A 25,372-nucleotide genomic window follows, 5' to 3' on the forward strand; every position below is an offset into this window, starting at 1 on the left:
CAGAGACAACAAAACAAACCAAAACTTCCTCAGATTATATTCACAGTTATCACCTTCTAGGAGCTCCAGGTATAACAAAGGTTTGTGATTTAGCTATAAAAAGCCTTTAAATCTGGAATACAGAGTCTAGGGTTTTAATTTCAACTCTGTTACAAACCAGCTGTGATTAGGCAAGCCATTTCGCTTCTCTGGACCTTGGTTTCCTCCTCTGTGACATAAGGGAGATGGTCTAGTTTACCTCTAAGTCAAAGGTCCTGTAAATTTTTTTACATGCTCCCACAAATCCCGTAATTTAGTATGAAACAGATGTTTGTGAGGGATCTACCAATTCACTTCCTGATCTTCCAAGCAAAGAAAGAGAGGAAATAAACTTGAGAGCCTTCCCTATGCTCATTATATTTTCTTTCCTTTTTTATGGCCAAATCCCATGAAATCACTTCTGGGGCAAGTGACATAAATCTCATTCACACAGGAAAGCTATTCAAACAAGGCAGACTGGTGAAAAGAGCATTTGGCTCTGCAACCAGACAGGCCTATGTTCAAATTCTAATTCTGCCACCTATCAGCAGGGTGAACTGAAATGAGTTACTCAATTGTCCAGAAACTCCAATTTCATTATCTATAAAAAGGACAACATTTCCCTCTTGGAGTTGTTCTGAGGATTAAAAGAGACATATGTGACGCCTCTGGTACATACCAGTGTGGAATAAATACAGGCTTCCCCGGCTTCCTGCTTCTTATGTGACCATGTACCACTCTAAGCAAATACCATCCTTGCATGCCTTTGTAAAGCTCCATCAAGAGCTAAATTAGGCTCTGCTGAGTCATTTCTATTATTCCTTAAGAATGTTCACAAAAGTGGAGTTTGAATCTCTATATGTTATTAATAAAATACCTTAAGTTGAATAAGCTTCAGAAAACAGAGTTTGGATGCTTCTGGCTTACAAATTCTATACAGACATAATTATAGCAGAGTGCAAGTTCTTAAAAACAAAGGACGAACATTTAAACATAAGATTTTACCGGGACTAGAAAAAAAGAATGCACTGTCTAAATAGCCTTACCCATGAAAAAGGAGCAAAGAGTATCTCCCCTTCACAAAAGAATATATCCCTCTTATCTTTGATGAGAACAGGGAAGAGTTAAACCTACTTTTCTAAAAGCTTCAGTATTCCTCTGTAAGTAAGTTGTAAGCACTAATTAACAATCCATCTACCAACCGACACTTATTCCCAAAGATAGACACTGATCACTCAAACATCAGTAATGGGTTAACAGTACTGAAGCCACCTCCTCAAGCCAGACCCTTAGCTTCTTCTGGATACCCTGCTTTCCCTCATCTCCCTACTGTCATCTTTGTTGTTACTACAGAAACAGCTAACACGTATACAGTACTACCTATGTGCCATGTTCTGCACATAGCTTAAATATCTTAATTTATTAACTCACTCTTCATTTCAACAGTAAAGATGAGTACTATTATTATCCCCATCTTAGAGAAGACCTCTGAAATATTTCTGCAGTACATCCCCTTCTGAATAATACACCACAGATTTAGCCTTTTTTTCCTTGAGATTTTATTTATTTATTTGAGAGAGAGAGAGAAAGCATAAGAGCAGGGGGAGGGAGAACAGATTCCCTGATAAGCAGGGAGCCTGCTATAGGGCTCAATCCCAGGATGCGGGGATCATGACCTGAGCTAAAGGCTGCCGGTTAACCCATTGAGTCACCCAGGTATTCCTAGTCTTTCTTTTCTTTTCTTTTTTTAAGATTTTATTTATTTATTTGACAGACATCACAAGTAGGCAGATAGGCAGGCAGAGAGAGAGAGGAGGAAGCAGGCTCCCTCAGGGCAGAGAGCCCGATCTGGGGCTCGATCCAAGGACCCTAGGATCATGACCTGAGCCGAAAGTAGAGGCTTTAACCCACTGAGCTACCCAGGCGCCCCATCCTAGTCTTTATTTTCAACAGACTCTATCTATCTCTAACTGCTATCTGCCTCTGGTAACCGACTCCTTAACTCTCAATCCATTCTCCACGCTGCCTTCAGAATTATTTTTCCACAATGTGAGTTAACCACATGAGTCCCTAATTAAATTCTTTAGTAATTCTTGACTCTAAGATAGACTCAAAATTCTTAACCTATACAAGACCTTTTACCACCTGGATTCCACTCACCTTGCCTCTCTGTTCCCTATGCTACCCACTTTCTAGATTCTAGTCTTAACCTCCACACTCTCCCCTGAACACAGCGGACTAGAACACTGCCATACCTTGCAAGCGCCATTTCCCCCATGTAGAATGCTCATCCCCAATTTGCAAACTTGCCACAAGCTTTTGTTCTTCCATTAAGACTCTGCTCAAGTGTCACCTCCCTTATATAAGCCTTTTCCAGCCACTGGAGAACCTCTTCTGTGAGTACCCACTGCAGTCCCCTCTAATGGCACCTATCTCACATTACCATAACTGTATCCATAAGAACACTATTCCCCGACACCCCCCCCCCGACATGCGTAAGAGTAGAGCCCACTGTTAGTACATAATACAGACTGGCAAATGGCAGACATTTAATAAATAGTGAATGAATGAATAAAACATAAATATTTGTTAATAAGAGTTTCAATCCAAATGGTGCAATATAAGAATCTTGTAAACACTTCTTACTTTCCTAACCAACAGCAGGACTCAGGAATTTACAACTTTTCTTACAACCAAAGACAACTATTCCATCTCCATCCTAAATTAGTTCATAAGATAATTAGAAATCCCACAACTCCCTTTATATACGAAGAATCCTAAATTATACACGAAAGCTTTTACATGTAATTTTCTTCTTCAGTGAATACTACTAAATGGAAAAATAATCCCAGTCGAGGGAGAAAACCCAGATCCATTAGTCATTTTTGCCCAGTGTCAGCCTACAATGTGAGCAGAATTATGTAGTTTCTGGAGCTATAACCTATTCAGATTCTCCAGGCAGCCTGAGAAATCCCCTGTTGCCACAAGCCCGCAGAATGCTCCACCAAACACAGTTTTGAATTACTGTTTTTCATTACTGATGTGCTTTCTACTGGACCCTGCTGTGAGATAAAATGGAATTATAGCAGCATTTCCAGCTATAGAATGACTGAGAGATATACAGGGTTTTAATATACTTCTTGAACTCACAGGCACTAAGACATCTTTGAATCTTAATGTAAAAGAGGAAAGAGTAAAAAAGTAAGGCGCAGTTTATCTGCAAATCACACAGATGAAAAATACCTTGCCAATGTCTGTGGGCAGCTAAATCCTACATTAAATACTCAGTCTTAGAGAGCTGAAGCATAGGGATGATAGTGATAATGCCTGGAGTGAAATAACATTTCTTATAAACTGATCAACACAAAGGAAGGTGATTTCAGAAAATGCTCTTCTAAAAGGTAAATTCACAGTTTCCTTGGAGAGTCAAGGGTGAGGTCAAGGACAAGCATGCTACCAAATAGAGAGAGAAAAGAAGCCAACTATTTTAAAATAATAAAAGAAAAGTTCAAGGAAGGGTGAAAGAAAGGCCATGACCTGGAAGTAGAAAGGTCATCTGCTGTATCAAAAATCTGACCTTCAAGGGGGCACCCTGGGTGGCTCAGTGGGTTAAGCCGCTGCCTTCGGCTCAGGTCATGATCTCAGGGTCCTCGATCAAGTCCCGCATCAGGCTCTCTGCTCAGCAGGGAGCCTGCTTCCCTCTCTCTCTCTCTCTCTCTGCCTGCCTCTCTGCCTACTCTGTCTGTCAAATAAATAAATAAAATCTTACCAAAAAAAAAAAAAAATCTGACCTTCACAACAATGCTTAAAAATGAAAATTCACTCCAAAGTGAAAGAAGAAAGAGATGAGTTGATAATCATGTTGGAGATCTCAACAGTCCCCCTCTCTGAAATTAACAGGATAGAAAATGAAAAAGGTTACAGAAGACATAAAGATCACTAACAACTAGATGATATACATAATGTTTATAGAACAATCAACCCCAAAACATCAGAATATACATCTTTCTCAAATGTACACATAACATTTACCAACCAGACTATATTCTAGAACAGAAAACAGACATAAATGCATTCAAAAGAATAGAATCAGATTATGTTATCTCATCAAGAGAATTAAATTAGAAATCAGTAACAAAAAGGTATCTGGAAAATCCGCAAATGTAGAAAAGTAAGCAACACACTTGTAAGTAACAGAAGGTCAAGTCATGCTTACAATTGTATGTTAATTTATAATTATCTCAAAGTAAAACTTGAACTAAAATACTAAGAAAACCCCACATTTACTTCAAACTAAATGAAAATGGAAGAACACATATCAAATTTGAGGAAATACAGCTAGAGTAATATGTAAAGGGAAATTAACATCTTTAAGTGCTTATACTAGAAAAGAAAAAAGTCTTCTATTAATGATTTTTAAGTTTCTAAATTAAGAAATGAAAAAATAGCAAATTAAACCAAAAGCTATGCATAAGTTCAATAAAAAGGATAAAATTAGAAACTGATGAAATAGGAAATGGATAATCAACAGATGAATGGATAAAGATGTGGTGTATATATATATGTGTGTTTGTGTGTGTGCGCACACACACTGGAATACTATGCAGCCATCAAAAGAAATAAAATCCTATCATTTGCGATGACATGAATGGAACTAGAGGGTATTATGCTTAGCAAAATAAGTCAACCAGAGAAAGACAACTGTCATATGATCTCCCTGATATGAGGAAGTGGAGATGCAATGTGGGGCGGTTTGGGGGGTAGGAAAAGAATAAATGAAACAAGATGGGATCGGGAGGGAGACACACCAAAAGAGACTCCTAATCTCACAAAACAAACTGAGGGTTGCCGGGGGGAGGGGGGCAGGGAGAGGGTGGTGGGGTTACGGACATTGGAGAGGGTATGTGCTATGGTGAGTGCTGTGAAGTGTGTAAACCTGGCAATTCACAGACCTGTACCTCTGGGGCTAATAATACATTATATGTTAATAAAAAATTTTTAAAAAATTAAAAAACGAAAATGGATAAATGGGGCACCTGGGTGGCTCAGTGGGTTAAGCCTCTGCCTGTGTCTAAGGTCATGATCTCAAGGTCCTGGGATCGAGCCCCTGGGATCAGGCTCTCTAGTCAATAGGGAGCCTGCTCCCCGCCCCACCTGCCTCTCTGCCTACATGTGATCTCTGTCGGTCAAATAAATAAATAAAATCTTAAAAAAAAAAAAGAAGAAAGAAAATGGATAAACAACAGAGAAAAATCAGGAGAACCAAAAGATGTTTTATTTTTTCAAGGACCAATACAGGTGACAGACCTCTAGCCAGACAAATCAGAAACAAAAGAGAAATGACATAAATTCCTAATAACAGCTTTAAAGAGGGACTATTACTACAGAGATTATAGACATTAAAAGGATAATAAAACATTATGAGCATCTTTATTCCAATAAAATTAAAAAACAAGATGAAATTGACAAATCCCTCGAAAGACACAAACTGACAGAGCACACTCAAGAAGAAGTACAGAACATGAATAGTCCTAATCAGACGAAAGAAACTGAATTCATAATTTAAAATCATCTCAGAGGAGTGTCTGGGTGGCTCAGTCAGTTAAGTGACTGCCTTCGGCTCATGGCATGATCCTAGGGTCCTGGGATGGAGCCTGACATGGGGCTCTCTGCTCAGCTGGGAGCCTCCTTCTCCCTCTCCCTCTGCCTCTCCCCTCTGCTCATGCTCTCTCTCTCTCTCAAATAAATAAAATCTTTAAATAAATAAATAAAACCATCTCTCAGAAAACTCCAGATTTAAGTAGCATCATTGGGAAATTCTATTAAACACTTAAGGAGGAAATAATACCTGCATAAAACTATACAAACTCAGAAAATAAAGAAGGGAATGCTCCCTGCTCATTTTAGTCATCTGGCTTTGAATCACAGTTTACACTGACATCAAAACCAGATGAAGACATCACAAAAGAATAAATAGAACACTCTTCATGAACATAGATATAAAACTCCTTAACAAAGTTCTAGTAAATCAAATCTAGCAATACATAAAAGTGGTAATACATCAAAACCAGATACAGTGGAGTATCTGGTGGACCATGCGACTCTTGATCTCAGGGTTTTAAGTCTGAGCTCCACACTGGGTGTAGAGATTATTTAAAAATAAAATATTTTTTTTTTTTTTAAAGTGAGATTTGGGTCCATTGATAAGATTGCCCAAAGTCTTTTAGTTGTTTTTTTTTTTATTAAGATTTTATTTATTTATTTGACAGAGAGAAATTACAAGTACACTGAGAGGCAGGCAGAGAGAGAGAGAGAGAGAGAGAAGGAAGCAGGCTCCCTGCTGAGCAGAGAGCCCGATGCGGGACTCGATCTCAGGACCCTGAGATCATGACCTGAGCCGAAGGCAGCGGCTTAACCCACTGAGCCACCCAGGCGCCCAAAAATAAAATATTTTAAAAAATAAAATAAAAGATCTGTTAAGGAGCAAGACTGATTTAACATTAAAAAGCCAATTAATGTAAGCATATTTATACTATGAAAAAATATAAATCTCAAAAAAAAAGATCTCATCATATTGAAAAAGCAATTGACAAAGTTTAACATCCAAGCATGATTTTTTTTTTTTTTAATTCTCAGCAAACTAGGAACAGAATGGAATTTCCTCAACCACTTAAAAGACATCCATGAAAAACCACAGCTTACACTAAACTTAATAATAAAAGACTGACTACTTTCCCCCATGATCGAGAACAAGGAAAGAGGGCACCTGAGAGGCTCAGTGAATTAAGCCTCTGCCTTTGGCTCAGGTCATTGTCTCAGGGTCCTGGGATTGAGCCCTGAGCCCCCCACAACGGGCTCTCTGCTCAGCAAGGAGCCTGTGTCCCCCTCCTCTCCACCTGCCTACCTACTTGTGATCGCTCTCTGCCAAATAAATAAATAAAATCTAAAAAAAAAAAAAGAAAAGAACAAAGGAAGAACGTCCCCTCTCACCTTTTCTATTCAGCACAATACTAGAGGTCCTATCCAATATAGTAAGTCAAGAAAAAGAAATACTAGGCACATAGAAGAAGTAAAACTATCTTTATTCATAGATGATATGATTAGATACATAGAAAATTCTAAGGAGGGGTGCCTGGGTGGCTCAGTAGATAAAGTGTCTGCCTTTGGCTAAGATCATGATCTCAGGATCCTGGGATCAAGCCCCACTTTGGGCTCTCTGCTCAGCAAGGAGTATGCTTCTCCCCTACTTCTCTCTCTCTCTCTCTCACTCTCTCTCTCTATCTCAAATATAAATAAATAAATAAATCTAAAAGAAGGAAAAAAGAAAATTCTAAGGATACAATAAGACAATTTGTTATGGGCTGAACTGTGTCCCCTTAAAATTCATAGGAAGTCCTGACTCCCAATAACTCAGAATGTGACTATAATTGTACACAGGGCCTTGAAAGAACTTAAGTAATGTAAAGTGAGGTCATACAGTTGGGCCCTAATCCAGTATGATGACTGTCCTTATGAAAAGAGGAAGGGCACTTGATAAAAAGAGAAGGGGCACTTGGGTTGCTCAGTCGTTAAGCATCTGCCTTTGGCTCAGGTCATGATCCCAGAGCCCTGGGATCGAGTTCCGCATCAGGCTCCCTTCTCCGCAGGGAATATGCTTCTCCCTCTGACCTGCCCCCACTCATGCTCTCTCTCAAATAAATAAATAAAATCTTTAAAAATAATAATAATAACATAAATAAAAGATACATTTATTAAAAAAAAAAAAGAAACCATTTACAAAAGCATCACAAAACATGAAAAACTTAGGGGACACCTGGGTGGCTCAGTTAGTTAAGTGGCTGTCTTCGGCTCAGGTCATCATCCCAGCGTCCTGGGATGAGTCCCGCATCGTGCTCCTTGCTCAGCGAGGAGCCTGCTTCTCCCTCTGCCTCTGCCTGCCACTCTGTCCACCTGTGCTCTGCCTGTGCTCACTCTGAGAAATAAATAAAATCTTAAAAAAAAAAGAAAAGAAAAGAAAAACTTAGGACAATTTTAATACAATAGCATAAAATTAGAAAATGAAATTAAGGGGCACCTGGGTGGCTCCGTAGGCTAAGCCTCTGCCTTCAGCTCACATCATGATCTCAGGGTCCTGGGATTGAGCCCCAAACCCCACATCAGACTCTCTGCTCGGTGGGGAGCCTGCTTCCCCCTCTCCCTCTGCCTGCTGCTCTACCTGCTTGTGCCTCTCTCTGCCTGCTGCTCTGCCTATTTGTGATCTCTCTATCAAATAAAATAAAATCTTAAAAAAAAAAAAGAAAATGAAATTAAGAAGCAGTTTCTTATTTATAATAGCATCAAAAAACAAAAATTAGAAATAAAATTTAACAAGATATATGTGAAACTATCCAAAGAAAACCATAAAATATTACTAAGTGAAATTAACAATGACCTAAACAATAAATATATACCATGCTTATGGACTAGAAGACTCAATACTGTTAAAATATTAATTGTCCCCAAATTGATCTATATATTCAACACAATTCCAACAGGCATTTTGTAGCATTAACAGATAATTCTAAAATTTATATGGAGGGGCACCTGAGTAGCACAGTCAGTTCAGAATCTAATTCTTTGTTTCAGCTCAGGTCATGATCTCAGGGTCTTGAGATCCAGCCCAGTGTTAGCCTCTGGGCTCAGTGTGGAGTCTGCTTAAGAATCTCTCTCCTAGGGGTGCCTGGGTGGCTCAGTGGATTAAAGCCTCTGCCTTTGGCTCAGGTCATGATCCCTGGGATCCTGGGTCCTGGGATCGAGCCCCAAATCGGGCTCTCTGCTCAGCAGGGTGACTGCTTCCCCTTCTCTCTGCCTACTTGTGATCTCTACCTGTCAAATAAATAGATAAAAATCTTTAAAAAAAAAAAAAGAATCTCTCTCCTTCTCCCTCTGCCCCTCCCCCTACATGTGCAAACATGCTCTCTAATAAATAAATCTTTTAAAAGATAAATAAAATAAAATTTATATGGAAATTGAGGGTGCCTGGCTGAGTCAGTTGGTAGAGCATGAGACTCTTAATCTCAGGCTTTTGAGTTTGAGCCCCATGTTGGGGGTGCAAATAACTAAAAAAAATTAAAAATAAATAAATGGATAAAAAACTTATATGGAAATCCAAAGATTATAACTAGAGAAAACAATCTTGAAAAAGAACAAAATTGGACAAGGTACATGATCTAATTAGAAGACTTGTTATAAAGCTATAGTAATGACGACTGTATAGTATTGGTGGAAACATACACGTGTAGATAAATACACAGAATAGAAGCCAGCAACAGACTCAAAGACAGAAGATCATTTGATTTTCAACAAAGGTATCAAGGCCACCCCAAAGGAAAAGGACAAGTCTTTTCAACAAATGGTACTTGAACTAGACATCTACATGGGAAAAATGAACCTCAACCTTTACTTCTCACTACACACAATTTAACTTAAAATGAACTATTGACCTAAACATAAAAGCCAGAACATAAAACATAGTTTTACACTTTGTTGCTTAAAGAAGAAAACTCTGACATCATAGCAAAGACAAGGATTTTGTTGTTGTTGTTTTTAAGATTTTATTTATTTGAGAATGAGAGAGACAGTGACAGAACACACAGGTGGGAAAGAGAGGGAGAAGCAGGCTCCCCACTGAGCAGAGAGCCTGACATGGGGCTCGAATGCAGGACCCCAGGATCATGACCTAAGCCGAAGGCTGAGGTTTAACCGACTGAGTTACTAGGTGCCCTGGCAGGGATTTTTTTTTTTTTTTTAAGATTTTATTTATTTATTTGTCAGAGGGAGAAAGAGAGAGAGCACAAGCAGGCACAGAGGGAAAAGCAGGCTCCCTGCTGAGCAAGAAGCCTGATGCAGAATTTGACACCAGGATCCTGGGAAGGCAGACTTTTAACCAACTGAGCCACACAGGTGTCCCCGAAAAGGCAGAGATTTTTCAGAGGCAACATAAAAAGTATAGACCATAAAAGAAATTGGACTCCATCAAATTAAAAATTTCTGCTCCTCAAAAAACACCAATAAAATGAAAATATAAACCACAGATCAAGAAAAAAATAGACGTAAAACATGTATCTGATAAAGGACAAGCACTTACCCTATATAAGCACTCTTATAATTCAATAGTAAGAAAACAAAAAACACTTGAAAATAGACCAAAGCATACACTCAAAAAGAGTTAAAATGGTAAATTTTATGTTATGTACACTTTACCACAATAAAATAAAAAGAGAGAAAAGCTAAAGCACCACCACCAACAAAAAAAAAGGCAGGTCACAAAGGCAGATATAAAAATGGCTAATAAACATAAAAATATATTCAGCAACATCAAGCATCAGGAAAATGTATATTAAAATCACAGCAAGACAACCTATAGAATGAGAGAAGGTATTTGCAAAAGACGTCTCTGATAAAGTGTTAGTATCCAAAATTATATAAAGAGGTGCACCTGGATGGCTCCATCTGTTAAGTGCTCCAACTCCTGATTTCTGCTCAGGTCATGATCTCGGGGTCATGGGATGAAGCCCCATGTCAGGCTCCACAGTCAGTGGGGAGTCTGCTTGAGATTCTCTGTTTTCCCCTCCCTCTTCTCCTCCTCCCTACCCCACAAATAAATCTTTTTTTAAAAAATTGTATAAAGGGGCGCCTGGGTGGCTCAGTGGTTAAGCCGCTGCCTTCGGCTCGGGTCATGATCCCAGGGTCCTGGGATCGAGCCCCGCATCGGGCTCTCTGCTCAGCGGGGAGCCTGCTTCCTCCTCTCTCTCTGCCTGCCTCTCTGCCTACTTACGATCTCTGTCTGTCAAATAAATAAATAAAATCTTTAAAAATAAAAAATAAAAATAAAAATTGTATAAAGAATTTATACAACTCAACACCAAAAACCAAATAATTCCATTAAGAATGGGCAGAAAACATGAACAGACATTTCTCCAAAGTAGATATACAATTAGCCAACAGATACATGAAAAGATGCTCATCACTCATCATCAAGGAAATGCAAATCAACACCAGAATGACCAAAACCCCGTCACACCGGTCAGACTGGCTAAAATCAGAAACAAAAGAAACAAGTGTTAGCAAGGATGTGGAGAAAAATGAGCCCTCCTGCATGGCAGTTGGGAATGCAAACTGGTTAAGCCACTGTGGAAAACAGAATGAAGGTTCATCAAATAATAAAACAGAACTACCATATGATCTAGTAATTCCAATTTACCTAAAGAATACAAAAACACTAATTTGAAAAGATACATGTAACCCCTATGTTTACCGCAGTATTATTTACGAAAGCTGAATATGAAAGTAGCCCCACTGTCCATCAGTAGATAAATGGATGAAGAAGATGTGGTATGTATCTACAATGGAATATTACTCAGCCCTAAAAAATGAAATTATGGCATTTGCAATAACATCGGTGGATCTACAGAATACAATGCTAACTCAAATAAGCCAGTCAGAGAAATACAAATACCATATGATTTCACTCATATGTGGAATTTAAGGAACAAAACAAAGGAAAAAAAGAGACAAATCAAAAAACAGACTCTTACCAATAGAGAACAAATTAATGGTTATCAGAGGGGAGGTAGGTGGGAGGATGGATAAAATGGATGAAGGGGATTAAGAGTACACTTACTGTGATGAGCACTAAGCAACATAAAGAATTGTTGAATTACTGTACTGTACATCTGAAATTAATGTAACACTGTATGTTAACTATACTTGATTAAAACAAAAAACAAAAAAAAAAAAAAAAAAAAACCCACAGGTCCAAAACATGCCCACCAGAATGGCCAAAATCTAAAGACAGACACCACCAAATGCTGACAAGACTGGGTAGCAACCTGAAGGCCCACACATTATTTGTGGTGGAAGAGGCACAATTTCTCATACTTTGAATTATACCCCTAAGTATTTTCCCAAGAGGAATAAAAATACTTAACACAAAGGCTTCTACACAAATGATCATAATAGCTTTGCTTATTACAGCCAAAGACTAGAAACCACCCAAATGATCACCACTTGAATAGATGAAGCAATTTTTGTATACACATGCAGAGGACTACTACTCCAGAATAAAAAGAAATGAACTACTGTAAACATGCCAACGTGAATGACTCTCAAAACTATTATGGGACTGCAGAGAAGTACAGGGAACATTTTTGGGTGACAGAAATGTTCCACATCTTGTTTTTAATGGCTGTTACAATGCTACTATATATGTTTGTCAAAACTCATCATAACTGGGGCATTATATTATATGTAAGTTATAACTCAAAAAAAGTTGATTTTTAAAATAGAATAAAAAATTTAAAGTTTATATTCCTTTAATCCTCATAGTCTACTTCTAAGAATTTACCCCAAAATGTATACCAAAGAAATGATAATCCAAGGACATAAAGATGCACATACAAAAATTTTCATTACAGCATTATTTTTTTTTAAGATTTTATTTATTTATTTGACAGAGAGAGAAATAAAAAATAGGCAGAAAGGCAGGCAGAGAGAGAGGGGGAAGCAGGCTCCCTGCTGAGCAGAGAGCCCAATGAGGGGTTCGATCTCAGGACCCTGAGACCATGATCTGAGCCAAAGGCAGAGGCTTAACCCACTGAGCCACCCAAGTGCCCCTTATTACAGCATTATTAATAGAAGTAATTTCCTTTAATGGTCCATTAATAGAGGACTAATTAAATAAGTTAGGGTACTGAGACACCTGGTGCAGTTGGTTGAGCACCCAACTCTTGGATTTGGCTCAGGTGGTGATCTCAGGGTTATGAGACTGAGCTCTATGTCGGACTCACGCTCAGTGTGGATCTGCCTGAAATTTTCTCACCCTCTTCCTCTGTCCCTCCCACTCATCCGTGTATATCTCTCCCTAAAAATTAATAAATAATTTTTTAAAATGTTAGGGTACATTCATAGAATACTTTACAGCAATTTAAAATAGTAATTAGGGCACCTGGGTGGCTCAGTCGGTTGTCGGATCAATTCTTGGTTTCAGCTGGGGTTGCGATCTAAGGGTTGTGGGATAGAGCCCTGAGTTGGGATCTGCACTCAGTGCAGAATCTGCTTTAGATTCTTTCTCCCTCCCTCTCCCTCCTCTCTGCTCCTTCCTGCTTCTCCTCCCCCAGCTTGCACTTGCTCACTTTCAAATAAATAAATAAATAAATAAATAAATAAATGCACTTGCTCACTTTCAAATAAATAAATAAATAAATAAATAAATAAATAAAATCTTTAAAATAGTTATTATATGTATTTATGTGCAACATGTTAAATCAAAAAGTTGTTACAAAACACCATGTATGACAAACTTTATTTTAATAAATGTATATAACAAATACATATGTAAACTCTAAAAATCTGTAAGCCAAATTTATAGCAACCGGTGTCATCCTTTTCCTATAAACAGGAGAATGTTGAGCCCATTCTTAATATCAAATGAGGATCAGAGAAATCAAAACAAGACTGAATGCCACAGTCTATCATGAAACAACTCTTATCTCAATGAACAGGTATATGCCCTTCAAAGCTACTAGAAGTGGGTTAGGGGTGCGGCACCTGGCTGGCTCAGCTGGTAAAACATGCAACTCCTGACCATGAGGTTGTAAATTTGAGCCCCATATTGGTTGCAGAGATTACCTAAAAATACAGTCTTAAAAAAAAAAAAAAAGGTACTAGAAGGGAACTCACCTACGTAGGGGTAATAAATGCAGAGTACTAGTGGAAAGTGCCTAAAGGCTTTTATAGCCACCTCTACCTGTTGTTCTAACATAAAAATGAAATTCACTCAAAATTTCTTCCAGAGAATAGGCAGATAATGGTCTCTTAATACTTAATTACTCTTTTATGCTATGCTTATTCCCCTGCTGTTATGAGAATGTGATTTAAAAGCAGGAAGGAAGCAATGTCACTATGAAGTCTCTAAAAATAGGAAGAAAGTACTCTGGACTGATAAAGGTCAGCATGACATTCATAGTGAATGAGCCAATCTCATTCCAGCTGAGTTAAAGTAATCTTTCTCCAATATTTGTTCCCTGTCAACCCAAGTCAGGAGCAAAAGAAAGGTGAGAAAGTGTACACACACATACATACACACAGAAAAAAAGCTAACTTATTACGAGCTGCTTGTCACATGCCAAATATATGTAACATTTCTAAAAATATATAACTACAGAGCTTCAATAAGTTGGTATTTACAAGGTAAAATAATTTCAAAACTTACCAGCACCCCAGCCCCAAATTTACCAGCCCATATTGAAACGTCAGTGCTCCTGATCTACTCCTACCCCACCCTTCACTGAGAATGAAATCATCTTGCTATGAAGTGCTAAGAGAAAAAAAAAAATACTCTGATGGCTTACTATCTATCTATCTATATATATATATATGGCATTTGACTTACAGATGTACCTTAGTTCAAGCACAGAAATGCAAGTTAGTCACTTAAAAATGGGTTATATAATTCTATGCTGTCTACCATACTTTCCAGTCTGAATCTACTCACCTTTGTAACCTCCTTTGAAAAAAAAAAATATTTTTTTAATTTGAGTAGAGCTGACACACAACATTAGATCAGTCTCAGGTGTACAACACAATGATTCAACTTCTTTATACCTTATGCCATGCTGTAGTCTCCTACTTAAATAATCATTTTTATCAATTCTCATTCTGGGCCCCACAAGAGGACTTGGATTCTAATACTTCTATATATGTGTATCTATATTTCACTATATTAAGACCCAGCCTGAGGGGTACTTGGGTGGGTCCGCTGGTTAAGTATCTGACTCTTGATCTCTGCTCAGGTCTTGATCTCAGGATTCTGAGTTCAAGCCTCGTGTTGGGCTCCACGCTGGGAGTGGAGCATACTAAAAATAAATAAATAAATAAAATCTGGAGAGGTTCACTTGCCCAAATCTACACAGACTGAGGAACCCACAATCATACCCAGGTTCATCTGTTTTTGAGAACCAAAGATATTAACCACTATTCTATTTCATTCCGTATGTTTTTATCCCTCTCTTTATTACATGATTGAAAAAACACAGCATGGATGGACTTCCATATGCATGTAAAAATGAAGAGCTGCAGGCAGAGGAGGAGGGAGAAGCAGGCTCCCCACAGAGCAAGAAGCCCAGTGCAGGGCCCATTCCCAGGACCCTGGGATCATGACCTGAGCTGAAGGTAGCCGCTTAACGGACTGAGCCACCCAGGTGCCCCCTGAGTATTTACTTTAAAGAAGGGGAAATTATGGGGCACCTGGGTGGCTCAGTCTAAGTGGCTGCCTTATGCTCGGGTCCTGATTCCAGGGTCCTGGGATCAAGTCCCACATTGGGCTCCCTGCTCAGCAGGAAGCCTGTTTCTCCCTCTGCCACTCCCCCTGCTGTGTTCCCTCTCTTGCTGTGTTTCTCTCTGTCAAATGAATAAATAAAATCTTAAAAAAAAAAAAAAGAGGAAAACTATGTTCACATAAAAATATATACATAAATGTTTACACCAATTCTATTCATAACTGGCCCAAACTGGAAACAACCCAAATGTCCTCCATTGGGTGGATGCCCAAACGAACTGATGTGTGTCAAAACAGTGCTACTACTCAGCAACAAAAAGGAATACACTACTGATAGACACAACAACTTGGCTGAATCTCAAAGGCATGATGCTGAATGAAAGAAGCCAGTTTCAAAAGGTTACCTACTACACGATTCCATTCATAGGACATTCTCAGAAAGACAAAACTGCAGTCTCCAAGAAGAGATCAGTGATTGCCACAGTCTGGGGTGGGGTAGATTGCCACAGAGGGACAGCAAGAGGCAATCTTGTGGGGTGGTCAAACTATTCTCTATCCTACTGTAGTAGTTGCTTACAAAAATCTATACACATCCCATGGCACACCAGGCTGGCTTAGTTGGTACAGCATGCAACTCTTGATCTCAGGGTTATGAGTTCAAGCCCCACACTTTATTTTTAAGATCACTTAAAAATAAAACATTAAAAAAAAACTAAACTCATTCCCAAAAAGTCCATTTTACTGCGCGATAATTTTTAAGGTAAAATAAAAGACTCTTTAATTCTTCGGCAGATAACTGGTTAACTAAATAGGGGCTAAAAAAAAGTTACAACCTTACCTCTTGTTATATATCAAAATACATTTCAAATAATCTAAAAAGTTAAATATAAATTATGAAGAAATACTGATCCTCTTAATATACATGAAGCTCTTACAAATAAATAAAAAAAATACACTTTCGCAGAAAAATGGGCCAAGACATGACGAAACAAGAACTGAACATATGAAAAAGTCTTATCTCACCAATAATCAAATAAATGGACAATCAAGCAACGAGCTAATATTTTTTGGCAACTGCATTATAAAAACAAAACAAAATGAAAATAAAAAACCTTAAAAGAATAATAACACCAATACTGGCAAGGGTGGGAAAAAGAACCCCCCAAAAAACTATAGTCTGATATGTTAAGTATTGTAACATTTCCTGAAGGTAATTTGGAATATATATCAAAACCCTCAATTCACACACACATACTCTTTTTCCATTTCAAGAATTTACTAAGAAACTAACCAGACTAGTGCAGAAAAATATTCGCAGAAGAGTCATAACATCATTACTTATAATAATGAAAAACAAATACTTTAAAAAGATAAAATAAATTATTATCATATAATATGGGAAGCAAAGGCAAAAGAAAAATTAAATTTCCTTACTACTTACAGCCCATTGAAAAATCCTTCAAACAGGCAGAGTGACATTCCCTTAGGAACTTGGCTGCCTAGATTTGATACTTTGTTAAGGGCAAAAGGCAATCTTAGCTTAACATTATCCCAACCCCCCAGGATCTTATAAATCTACTTTAACACATAAAAATTCCTTTAGAGGGACACCTGGGTGGCTCAGTCGGTTAAGCGGCTGCCTTCGGCTCAGGTCACGATCCCAGTGTCCTGGGATCAAGTCCCACATCAGGCTCCTTGCTCCGTGGGGAGCTTGCTTCTCCCTCTGCCTCTGCCTGCCTGTACTCTCTGTCTCTCTGACAAATAAATAAAATCTTAAAAAAAAAAATTGCTTTAGAAACTTCCTTTATCTCTATCCCCCAAGATATATGTTAGTAATCATCCCACAAGCTTATAGCCCACTGATATACTTCTAAAGGGTCTCATGAGTAGGGTTTTTACTAGACAGTAATAAATGACCTTTTTCTAACAGCTACCCCTTGAGGTCCTAGAAACCTTGCTCCCAAAATTCCTTAGAAACTTATGCTATCCCTAACCCCCTCCCAACTTGAAAATATATAATCAGCCTTTCCTCATGACCCCACTGCAGCTCTTTCTGCCTAGGGGTCCTGTCCCCGTGCTTTCATAAAACCACCTTTTTGCACCCACAATGTCACCTTTTTGCACCCACAATGTCTCAAGAATACTTTCTTGGCTGTTGACTCCAAACCCTACCACTTCAAACCACACCATTATACATCCATATACTAGAATACTAAGCAGCCATTAAAAATCAAGTTATCTGAACTGTTACCGAAATAAGATTATTTTATTTTAGTCATCACTGCTGTAACTCCCTTCTTGTCTCCAAAGCAAAAGGAAAGATTTTTGTTCAATGACAAAACAATGATCATGGTATAATGCAAAATTTCAAAGAAAGCCGGATATAAAAGCATATATATGCCAAACTCTATTTTTTTAAACATCTATGCATGTGCCACAATATTATTTCCTAGTGGTGAGATTAGGGGTGACTTTTTACTCATCTTTTCTTTATTTTATAAACTTTCTATGAAAAACATTTATTAAAAGAAGAAAAACAACAAAAAATATGTTCATAAATTTTTTTAAATCAATGTCTCTTTAAATCTCCCAAAATTATCCCCAAGAGGAGTTTTCAAACTTGTTTTCTAGGGGGCGCCTGGGTTGCTCAGCCTGTTAAGCATCTGACTTCAGCTCAGGATATGATCTCACCCTCCTGGGATCAAGCACCACATCGGGCTCCCCACTCATCAGAGAATCTGATTCTCCCTCTCCCTCTCCCCCTGCTTGTGTACTCTCCCCCAAATAAATAAATCTTTAACAAAACAAAACACCTTGTTTTCTAATCTAGATTATCTGCTGTTATCCTGGTCACAAACAAATGACAGTTCTATGCGCAAATTTCTTCTACTTCCTAACCCCAAATAAGCCATTACCGCCCAAGGCAGAAGATCTACAGATAAAGGCATCCCATGAACACTGCCACTTGCAAGGTGCAGAATAATATGTATATTGAGATACTACTTGTATGTCTTGACATTTTTAAAGAACATCTCCATAATACATAGAGGCTTAAGTGCCAATATGTCAATACTTTTTTTTTCAGTTCAGAATCAGAAGAAAGCTACAGAAATGGTTACCCTTTTCAGTGGGAGAAGAAATGTGTATATTTCTACTGTTTGAATTATGAACCACCAGTTTTTGTACTTTTTCTTTACGTTTTAACTTCTTGTTTTGTTTGCTGCTTACCATGGAGCACTTCTCCAGTACTTCCTCCTGGAACTTTAGGAATCGCTCCTGAACCTCAACTTCATTGAGGAAAAAGGCAAGGAAGTGAGTAAAGGGTTGCTTTCTTCTAAAAGTGAGCAAAAGAACATCAATCCGAGTTCGAGCTGAAATTACACCACCTCGATGCTGTCCAGTGATTACTGCAAGCAAAAAAAAGAAAAAAAAGGTAGGGATGTTTAACATGACAATCCAATGCCTGTAAGGTGAGTGACCTTAATTCTGTCATCTCTGCAAAGCTCAAACAGTCCTGAATGTGTACATAATTTCTGAACACGGAACAGTACCAAGGGTAAGAAAATTACTAAAGAATTCAATCTAAGCAGAATAAAGTTTAAAAACAAAATATCCTTAGGGTGTCTGGGTGGCCTACTCAATTGTCCAACTCTTAGGGTGCCTGGGTGGCTCAGTCTGTTAAGCCTTTGGCTCAGGTCACGATCCCAGAGTCCTGGGATCGTGCCCTGCATTGGGCTCCCTGCTCAGCAGGAGGTCTGCTTCTCCCTTTCCCACTCCCCCTACTTGTGTTCCCTCTCTTGCTGTGTCTCTCTGTCAAATAAATAAAATCTTAAAAAAAATTGTCCAACTCTTGATTTCAGTTCACATCATGATCTCAGGATTGTGAGATTGAGCCCCACATGTCAATGGGTTCTTGCTGGAGGTGGAACCTGCTTAAGATTCTCTCTCTCCCTCTCCCTCCGCTCCTCCCCCCAACCTCTAAAAAACAAAACAAGCAAGAAAACCAGAATACCCTTAAGAACACCTCATGAAGTAGAAAAATGAGTTAAGGGGTGCCTAGGTGGCTCAGGCATTAAGCGTCTGCCTTTGGCTCAGGTAATGATCCCAGGGTCCTGGGATCAAGCCCCACATCGGGTTCCCTGCTCGGCGGGAAGCCTGCTTCTCCCTCTCTCACTCCCCCTGCTTATGTTCCCTCTCTCACTTTGTCTCTCTCTGTTGAATAAATAAATAAAAACCTTTAAATAAAAAAATGAGTTAAAAACGCTATGTAGCTTCCTAGCAAACCCTCATACCTTGTGGGTGGGAATATAAAATGGTGCAGCAGCTATGGAAAAGTATGGCAGTTCCTTAAAAAGTTAAAAAGAGAACTACCTTATGACCAGGAATTCCACTCCTAGATAGAAATCCAAAAGAAGTAAAAGCAGGATTCAGGGCTGCCTGGTGGCTCAGTTAGTAGACCATGTGACTCTTGATCTCAGGGTCATGAGTCTGAACCCCACATTAGGAGCAGAGTTTACTTAAAGAAAAAAAAAAAAGAATAGATTTTTAAAAACAACATGAGGGGCACCTGGGTGGCAGAGTGGGTTAAAGCCTCTGCCTTCAGCTCAGGTCATGATTCCAGGCTCCTGGGATTGAGGACCCTACATCAGGCTCTCTGCATCAGGGTCTCTGCTCAGCAGGGAGCCTGCTTCCCTTCCTCTCTCTCTGCCTGTCTCTCTGCCTACTTGTGATCTCTGTCTGTCAAATAAGTAAATAAAATCTTTAAAAAAAAAAACAAATAAACATGAAATACAAAAAAAAAAAATCCTGAAAAACTATTCAAAAGATAAAAAATAAAATAAAATAAAATAAAATGCCACGTGTTCAAAAAACTTGCACACGATGTTCAGAGCAGCTCTTGTCAAAATACCAAAAGGTAGAAACAATGCAGGTGTCCCGTTGATAAATGGATAAACATAACGTCCTATCTCCATACAATGGAATACTACTTAGCACCTCCCAGAAAAAGAGAATGAAGTACAGACACGTGCAAAAATATTAATGAAACTTGAACACATTACACTAAGTGGAAGACACTAGATACAAAATACCAATATACGTTTCCATTTACAGAAAGTAGTCACAACAGGCAAATGGAGAGGGACAGAAAGAAGATTAGTGGTAGCCAAGGACTGGAGGTAGGGAGTGGGGAGTGACAGTTCAATGGGTATGAGGTATCCTCCCTTTTTGGAGGATAAAAATGTTCTGAAACCAGATAGTGGTGATGGTTACACACCACTGTAAATGTACCAAATGCCACTCAATTCAACATTTTAAAAAAATATTTATTTGTTATTTATTTGACACAGAGAGAGATCACAAGTAGGCAGAGAGGCAGGCAGAAAGAGAGAGAGGCAGAAGCAGGCTCCCTGCCGAGCAGAAAGCCCAATGCGGGGCTCGATCCTAGGACCCATGATCTCAGATCATGACCTGAGCTGAAGGCAGAGGCTTAAGTCACTGAGCCACTCAGGCGCCCCATCAATTCAACATTTTAAAATGGTCCAAATGGGAGATCCCAGGCTGGCTCAGTTCGTACAGCATGTGACTCTTGACCTGGAGGTCATGAGTTTGAGCCCCACTGTTAGATATAGAGTTCGCATAGAGTAAAAATTGTCAAAAGAATAAACTTTATGTTGTGTATATTCTGACCACACATCAAAAGAGTATGAACAGTACATCAGGGGCGCCTGGGTGGCTCAGTCGTTAAGCATGTACCTTCAGCTCAGGTCAGGATCCCGGTCCTGGGATCAAGCCCCACATCGTGCTCCCTGCTTGGTGGGAAGCCTGCTTCTCCCTCTCCCCCTGCTTGTGTTCCCTCTCTCGCTGTGTCTCTCTCTGTCAGATAAATAAATCAAATCTTTAAAAAAGAAAAAAAAGAAGAAATTCAAGTAACAATAAACAAGTTAAGAGCAGAAAATGGAACTTTGTCATGTCAATTCTACCTCAGTTTAAAAAAATACTATGGCAGCAATTATTAGAGACTCACTACAGTGAGAAACCAAGGAGATCTATTATAATATATATAATCCTCTCATATATATATGAAAACAGAAAATTAAAATAAAATCCTTATCTATACATTATATGGATGGATACCAAATGTCCCTGTTTTGGTATTATTTTGGCCTTCTCTAATCTGGGCTATGTTTTTGTGTATAAATGAAAAGGGGAGGCAGCACAAAGCATAGCCCACTGTCTGCAAAGAAATAAAAGCATTTGGGGACTATACAATCTCAGTGTAAGCAGAGATTAAATCTCTGGCTGTAGAATAGGGCTTGGTTCAAAAGAACAACTAAGGAAAGGTGCAAAAGATATGAGCAATGAACAAAACTGGCATTTCAATACATTATTTATTAAAACTGTTAAAGACAGACTTATAAATACGATATAAAATATTGAAATGTTAACTCTAATAGTAGCAAAATGGGTTCTGTGCTTTAAAGACCACAAAGTTTGTCCTTCCATGCAACTACAGAAGTTAAAGAAATAATTCCATTTACTTATCCTAATACTCTCCATTAAAAGATGTGAAATTTTCTATAAGAACAACCTTTCTATTGCTCAATAAGAATGAAAATATCATGGACATTGGGGAGGGTATGTGCTATGGTGAGTGCTATGAAGTGTTTAAACATGGCAATTCACAAACCTGTACCCTTGGGGCTAATAATACATTATATGTTTATAAAAAAATTAAAAAATTTTTTAAAAAGAATGAAAATATCATACCTATTTTGCTACAAGGAAACAAGATAGACATTCCTAGGAAAAGTAGATTCTGAATGAACGAATTCATAAATGAATGAACAAAAGCCTGAGAACCATTTGCCTAAGTCAAAAATCTATAGGAGTAATAGCCAAAAAATGTAAGTAGACATATGGGGTTTTTTTTCATTATTATTACATTTTTATAATTTTTAATTTTTTATTAACATATAATGTATTATTGGCCCCAGAAGTACAGGTCTGTGACATATGGTGTTTTCTTTTTTTTTTTTTTTAAAGATTTTATTTATTTATTTGACACAGAGAGATCACAAGTAGGCAGAGAGGCAGGCAGAGAGAGAGGAGGAAGCAGGCTCCCTGCTGAGCAGAGAGCCCGATGCGGGGCTCGATCCCAGGACCCTGAGATCATGACCTGAGCCGAAGGCAGCGGCTTAACCCACTGAGCCACCCAGGCGCCCCGACATATGGTGTTTTCTAATGGCATCATTTATATTATCTGACAGAATACTTGGAGAATCCAAGACTCAATGCTCAGTGAAGGGAAATATCCATAACAGGTACTCAAATACTGTGCTAAAGAAATACTGATAAAGGAGGGTTCGAAAGCAATCTGGGACAAAATTAAAGGAAAGTAAAAATTATCTCTGCTGGGGCGCCTGGGTGGCTCAGTGGGTTGAAGCCTCTGCCTTCAGCTTGGGTCATGATTCCAGGGTCCTGGAATCGAGCTCCGCATCGGGCTCTCTGCTCAGCGGGGAGCCTGCTTCCTCCTCTCTCTCTGCCTACTTGTGATCTCTGTCTGTCAAATAAATGAATAAAATCTTTAAAAAAAAATTATCTCTGCCAAAGATGAAAAATTTGCTCAGAAACTAAAACGAAAAGGAGCAGAAGAGAAGGAAGCTTAAAACTTATGTTTATGTTTTATTTCTGTAAAAGTCTGGTACAAAATGCTAAATCAATTCTTTTTCATTAAGAGGTTGGTTTCGTCTCTGTAACACAGTAAACTGAAAAGGGCACTCACTGAAAGGTGCTCAGACTGATTTCCAGAAAAGATTCAAAGTTGATCAGTTAATGACTAAAGAGCAAATAAAATGAGGTTAGAAATATTCTACAAGGGGCGCCTGGGTGGCTCAGTGGGTTAAAGTCTCTGCATTCAGCTTGGGTTGTGATCCCACGGTCCTGGGATCAAGCCCCACATCGGGCTCTCTGCTCAGCAGGGAGCTGCTATCCCCTCTCTCTCTCTGCCTGCTTCTCTGCCTACTTGTGATCTTGGTCTGTCAAATAAATAAATAAAATCTTAAAAAATAAAAAAATTTTAAAAAAGGAAAAAGAAATATTCTACAAACACTAATGTCTGAGAAGACCAGAATTTGTGAGGCAAGGGTCTAGGGACTATAACAAGAGATAGACAGGAAAAAGAGAATTAAAGGCATTAACATTAAACTTCTAAAAACCAATTCTCTAACTACAATAACAGTATTATTTTGTTAGACTTCAAAACAGACTAGATAAGCAGATCCTTGTTGAGAGGACAAATTAAAACCTACTACATCATTTCCACCCTTATTAGCTTTAATTTGGGAGAGGCAAAAGAAAATGAATAAATGGCAACAAATGCCACAACCTGTCTTAGTCCCACATTACAACTCAATTCACTCTAAACAACAAATTTGATTTTTCTATATATTACCTCCCTAAAAGACCATTAGGCCCATTTATCCTCTTGTTTTTCAATTAAATTAGTTCTACTAAATTCTTACTTGTAATGATTAGACACCCTGGGTTTCACACTGAAATATGGTACTTTCTAAGTCAAAATGGAATCTTTACAGCCTGCCTACCTTTTTTTGGAAAGGTTTTGGAATGACTCTGGCATCTTAAAATGGCTAAAATCTCCACATTTATAGCATGTTACAATTTTTACTGCAATAAAAATTATTATAGTTATTCTATGGATACAAAAAAGGAAGACTCTATTTAACTATTAATAGTGATTATGTCTGAGGTTTGTATTACAAGACTCCCCTTTATATCTTACATATAATTTCTGTAAAAACTTTGGGGTTTTTTTGAAAGCATGTATCAATTTACAATCAGAAAAAAAAACTAGGGGCGCCTGAGTGGCTCAGTGGGTTAAAGCCTCTGCCTTCGGCTCAGGTCATGATCCCAGGGTCCTGGGATCGAGCCCCGCATCGGGCTCTCTGCTCAGCAGGTAGCCTGCTTCCTCCTCTCTCTGCCTGCTTCTCTGCCTTCTTGTGATCTCTGTCTGTCAAATAAATAAATAAAATCTTTAAAAAAAGAAAAAAAGAAAAAAAAACTAATGATGAAATAAGCTTTACTGCAATTATAATTACTTCAATACTTGTAGCTTTTTTAAGATTTTATTTATTCATTTGAGAGAAAAACATACAAGCAGCAGGGAGAGGCAGAGGGAGAAGGAGTGGGAGAAGCAGACTCTCTGCTGATCAGGGAGCCTAATATGGAGCATGATCCCAGGACCCTGAGATATGACCTGAGCCAAAGGCAGACATTTAACCATCTGAGCCACCCAGGCACCATGGTAGCTTGAACTTTAAAACTTAAGGAAAGACCTGAGTTTTTCTATCTGTAAGTCTAAAGAGCTAAATATTTTAATGAAAGTCCTTCAAAAATGTCATTGAAGTTCTTACGTTAGTGTCTGCTAATATTACTAAAGGGCTGGGGAAAACTCTAGCATTTGCTGGCCAACACAAGAGTCCACATGCAACCAGTTAAATGAAAAGTTACATGAATTAGAAAGAAATGGAATTAAAAGTTCAATTCCCCAGTCACACTAGCCATATTTCCAGTACTCATAATCACACGTGCTAGTGACGTCCGTACTAGACAGTGGAGGTAGAGAACATTCCCGTCATCACAGAAAGTCCTTTTGGACAGCACTGGTCTACACTCAACTGCATCGTATCTGTTATGATTCTTAAACAGCACAAAATGAGAACACGTAATTTTTCTTACCCTAAAACTTAATAAAACCTATGGGTATTTATAATAAATGTATTATTGGAGGCTGTTGTACTTACTTGACTTTGAAAAAGTCCTATCATTTTAGAATGAGTTTCCTCAAATTTTGTCCCTACATTGCCCTTCACTCACAGCCCTTTTACAACACAAGCCTGTGCCCTTGGTCCACAGTGGTGCTTGGTACACACACTTTCTAACTTGATTTATATTGAACTATTTTTCCTCACTTGAGCAATTACTTGATTCAGGTTGATATGTTTGTTTTAAGTATTTTTT

General features: G+C 38.4%; 1 protein-coding gene across 6 annotated transcripts in view; it reads right to left on the reverse strand.

The window, feature by feature from the left end:
• Positions 1–25,372, reverse strand: part of ASCC1 (activating signal cointegrator 1 complex subunit 1) — a 99,226-nt gene that overhangs the window by 64,832 nt on the left and 9,022 nt on the right. For all 6 annotated transcript variants that reach the window (XM_013044227.2, XM_004769486.3, XM_045083467.1 and 3 more), the window contains exon 5: positions 18,563–18,741. In XM_013044227.2, the coding sequence (XP_012899681.1) occupies positions 18,563–18,741 (179 nt within the window). The remainder of the gene's footprint in view (positions 1–18,562; positions 18,742–25,372) is intronic.

Source organism: Mustela putorius, unplaced genomic scaffold (genome assembly GCF_011764305.1).
Source record: "Mustela putorius furo isolate JIRA1106 unplaced genomic scaffold, ASM1176430v1.1 tig00000698_pilon_pilon_pilon, whole genome shotgun sequence".
Classification (NCBI taxonomy): Eukaryota; Metazoa; Chordata; class Mammalia; order Carnivora; family Mustelidae; genus Mustela; species Mustela putorius.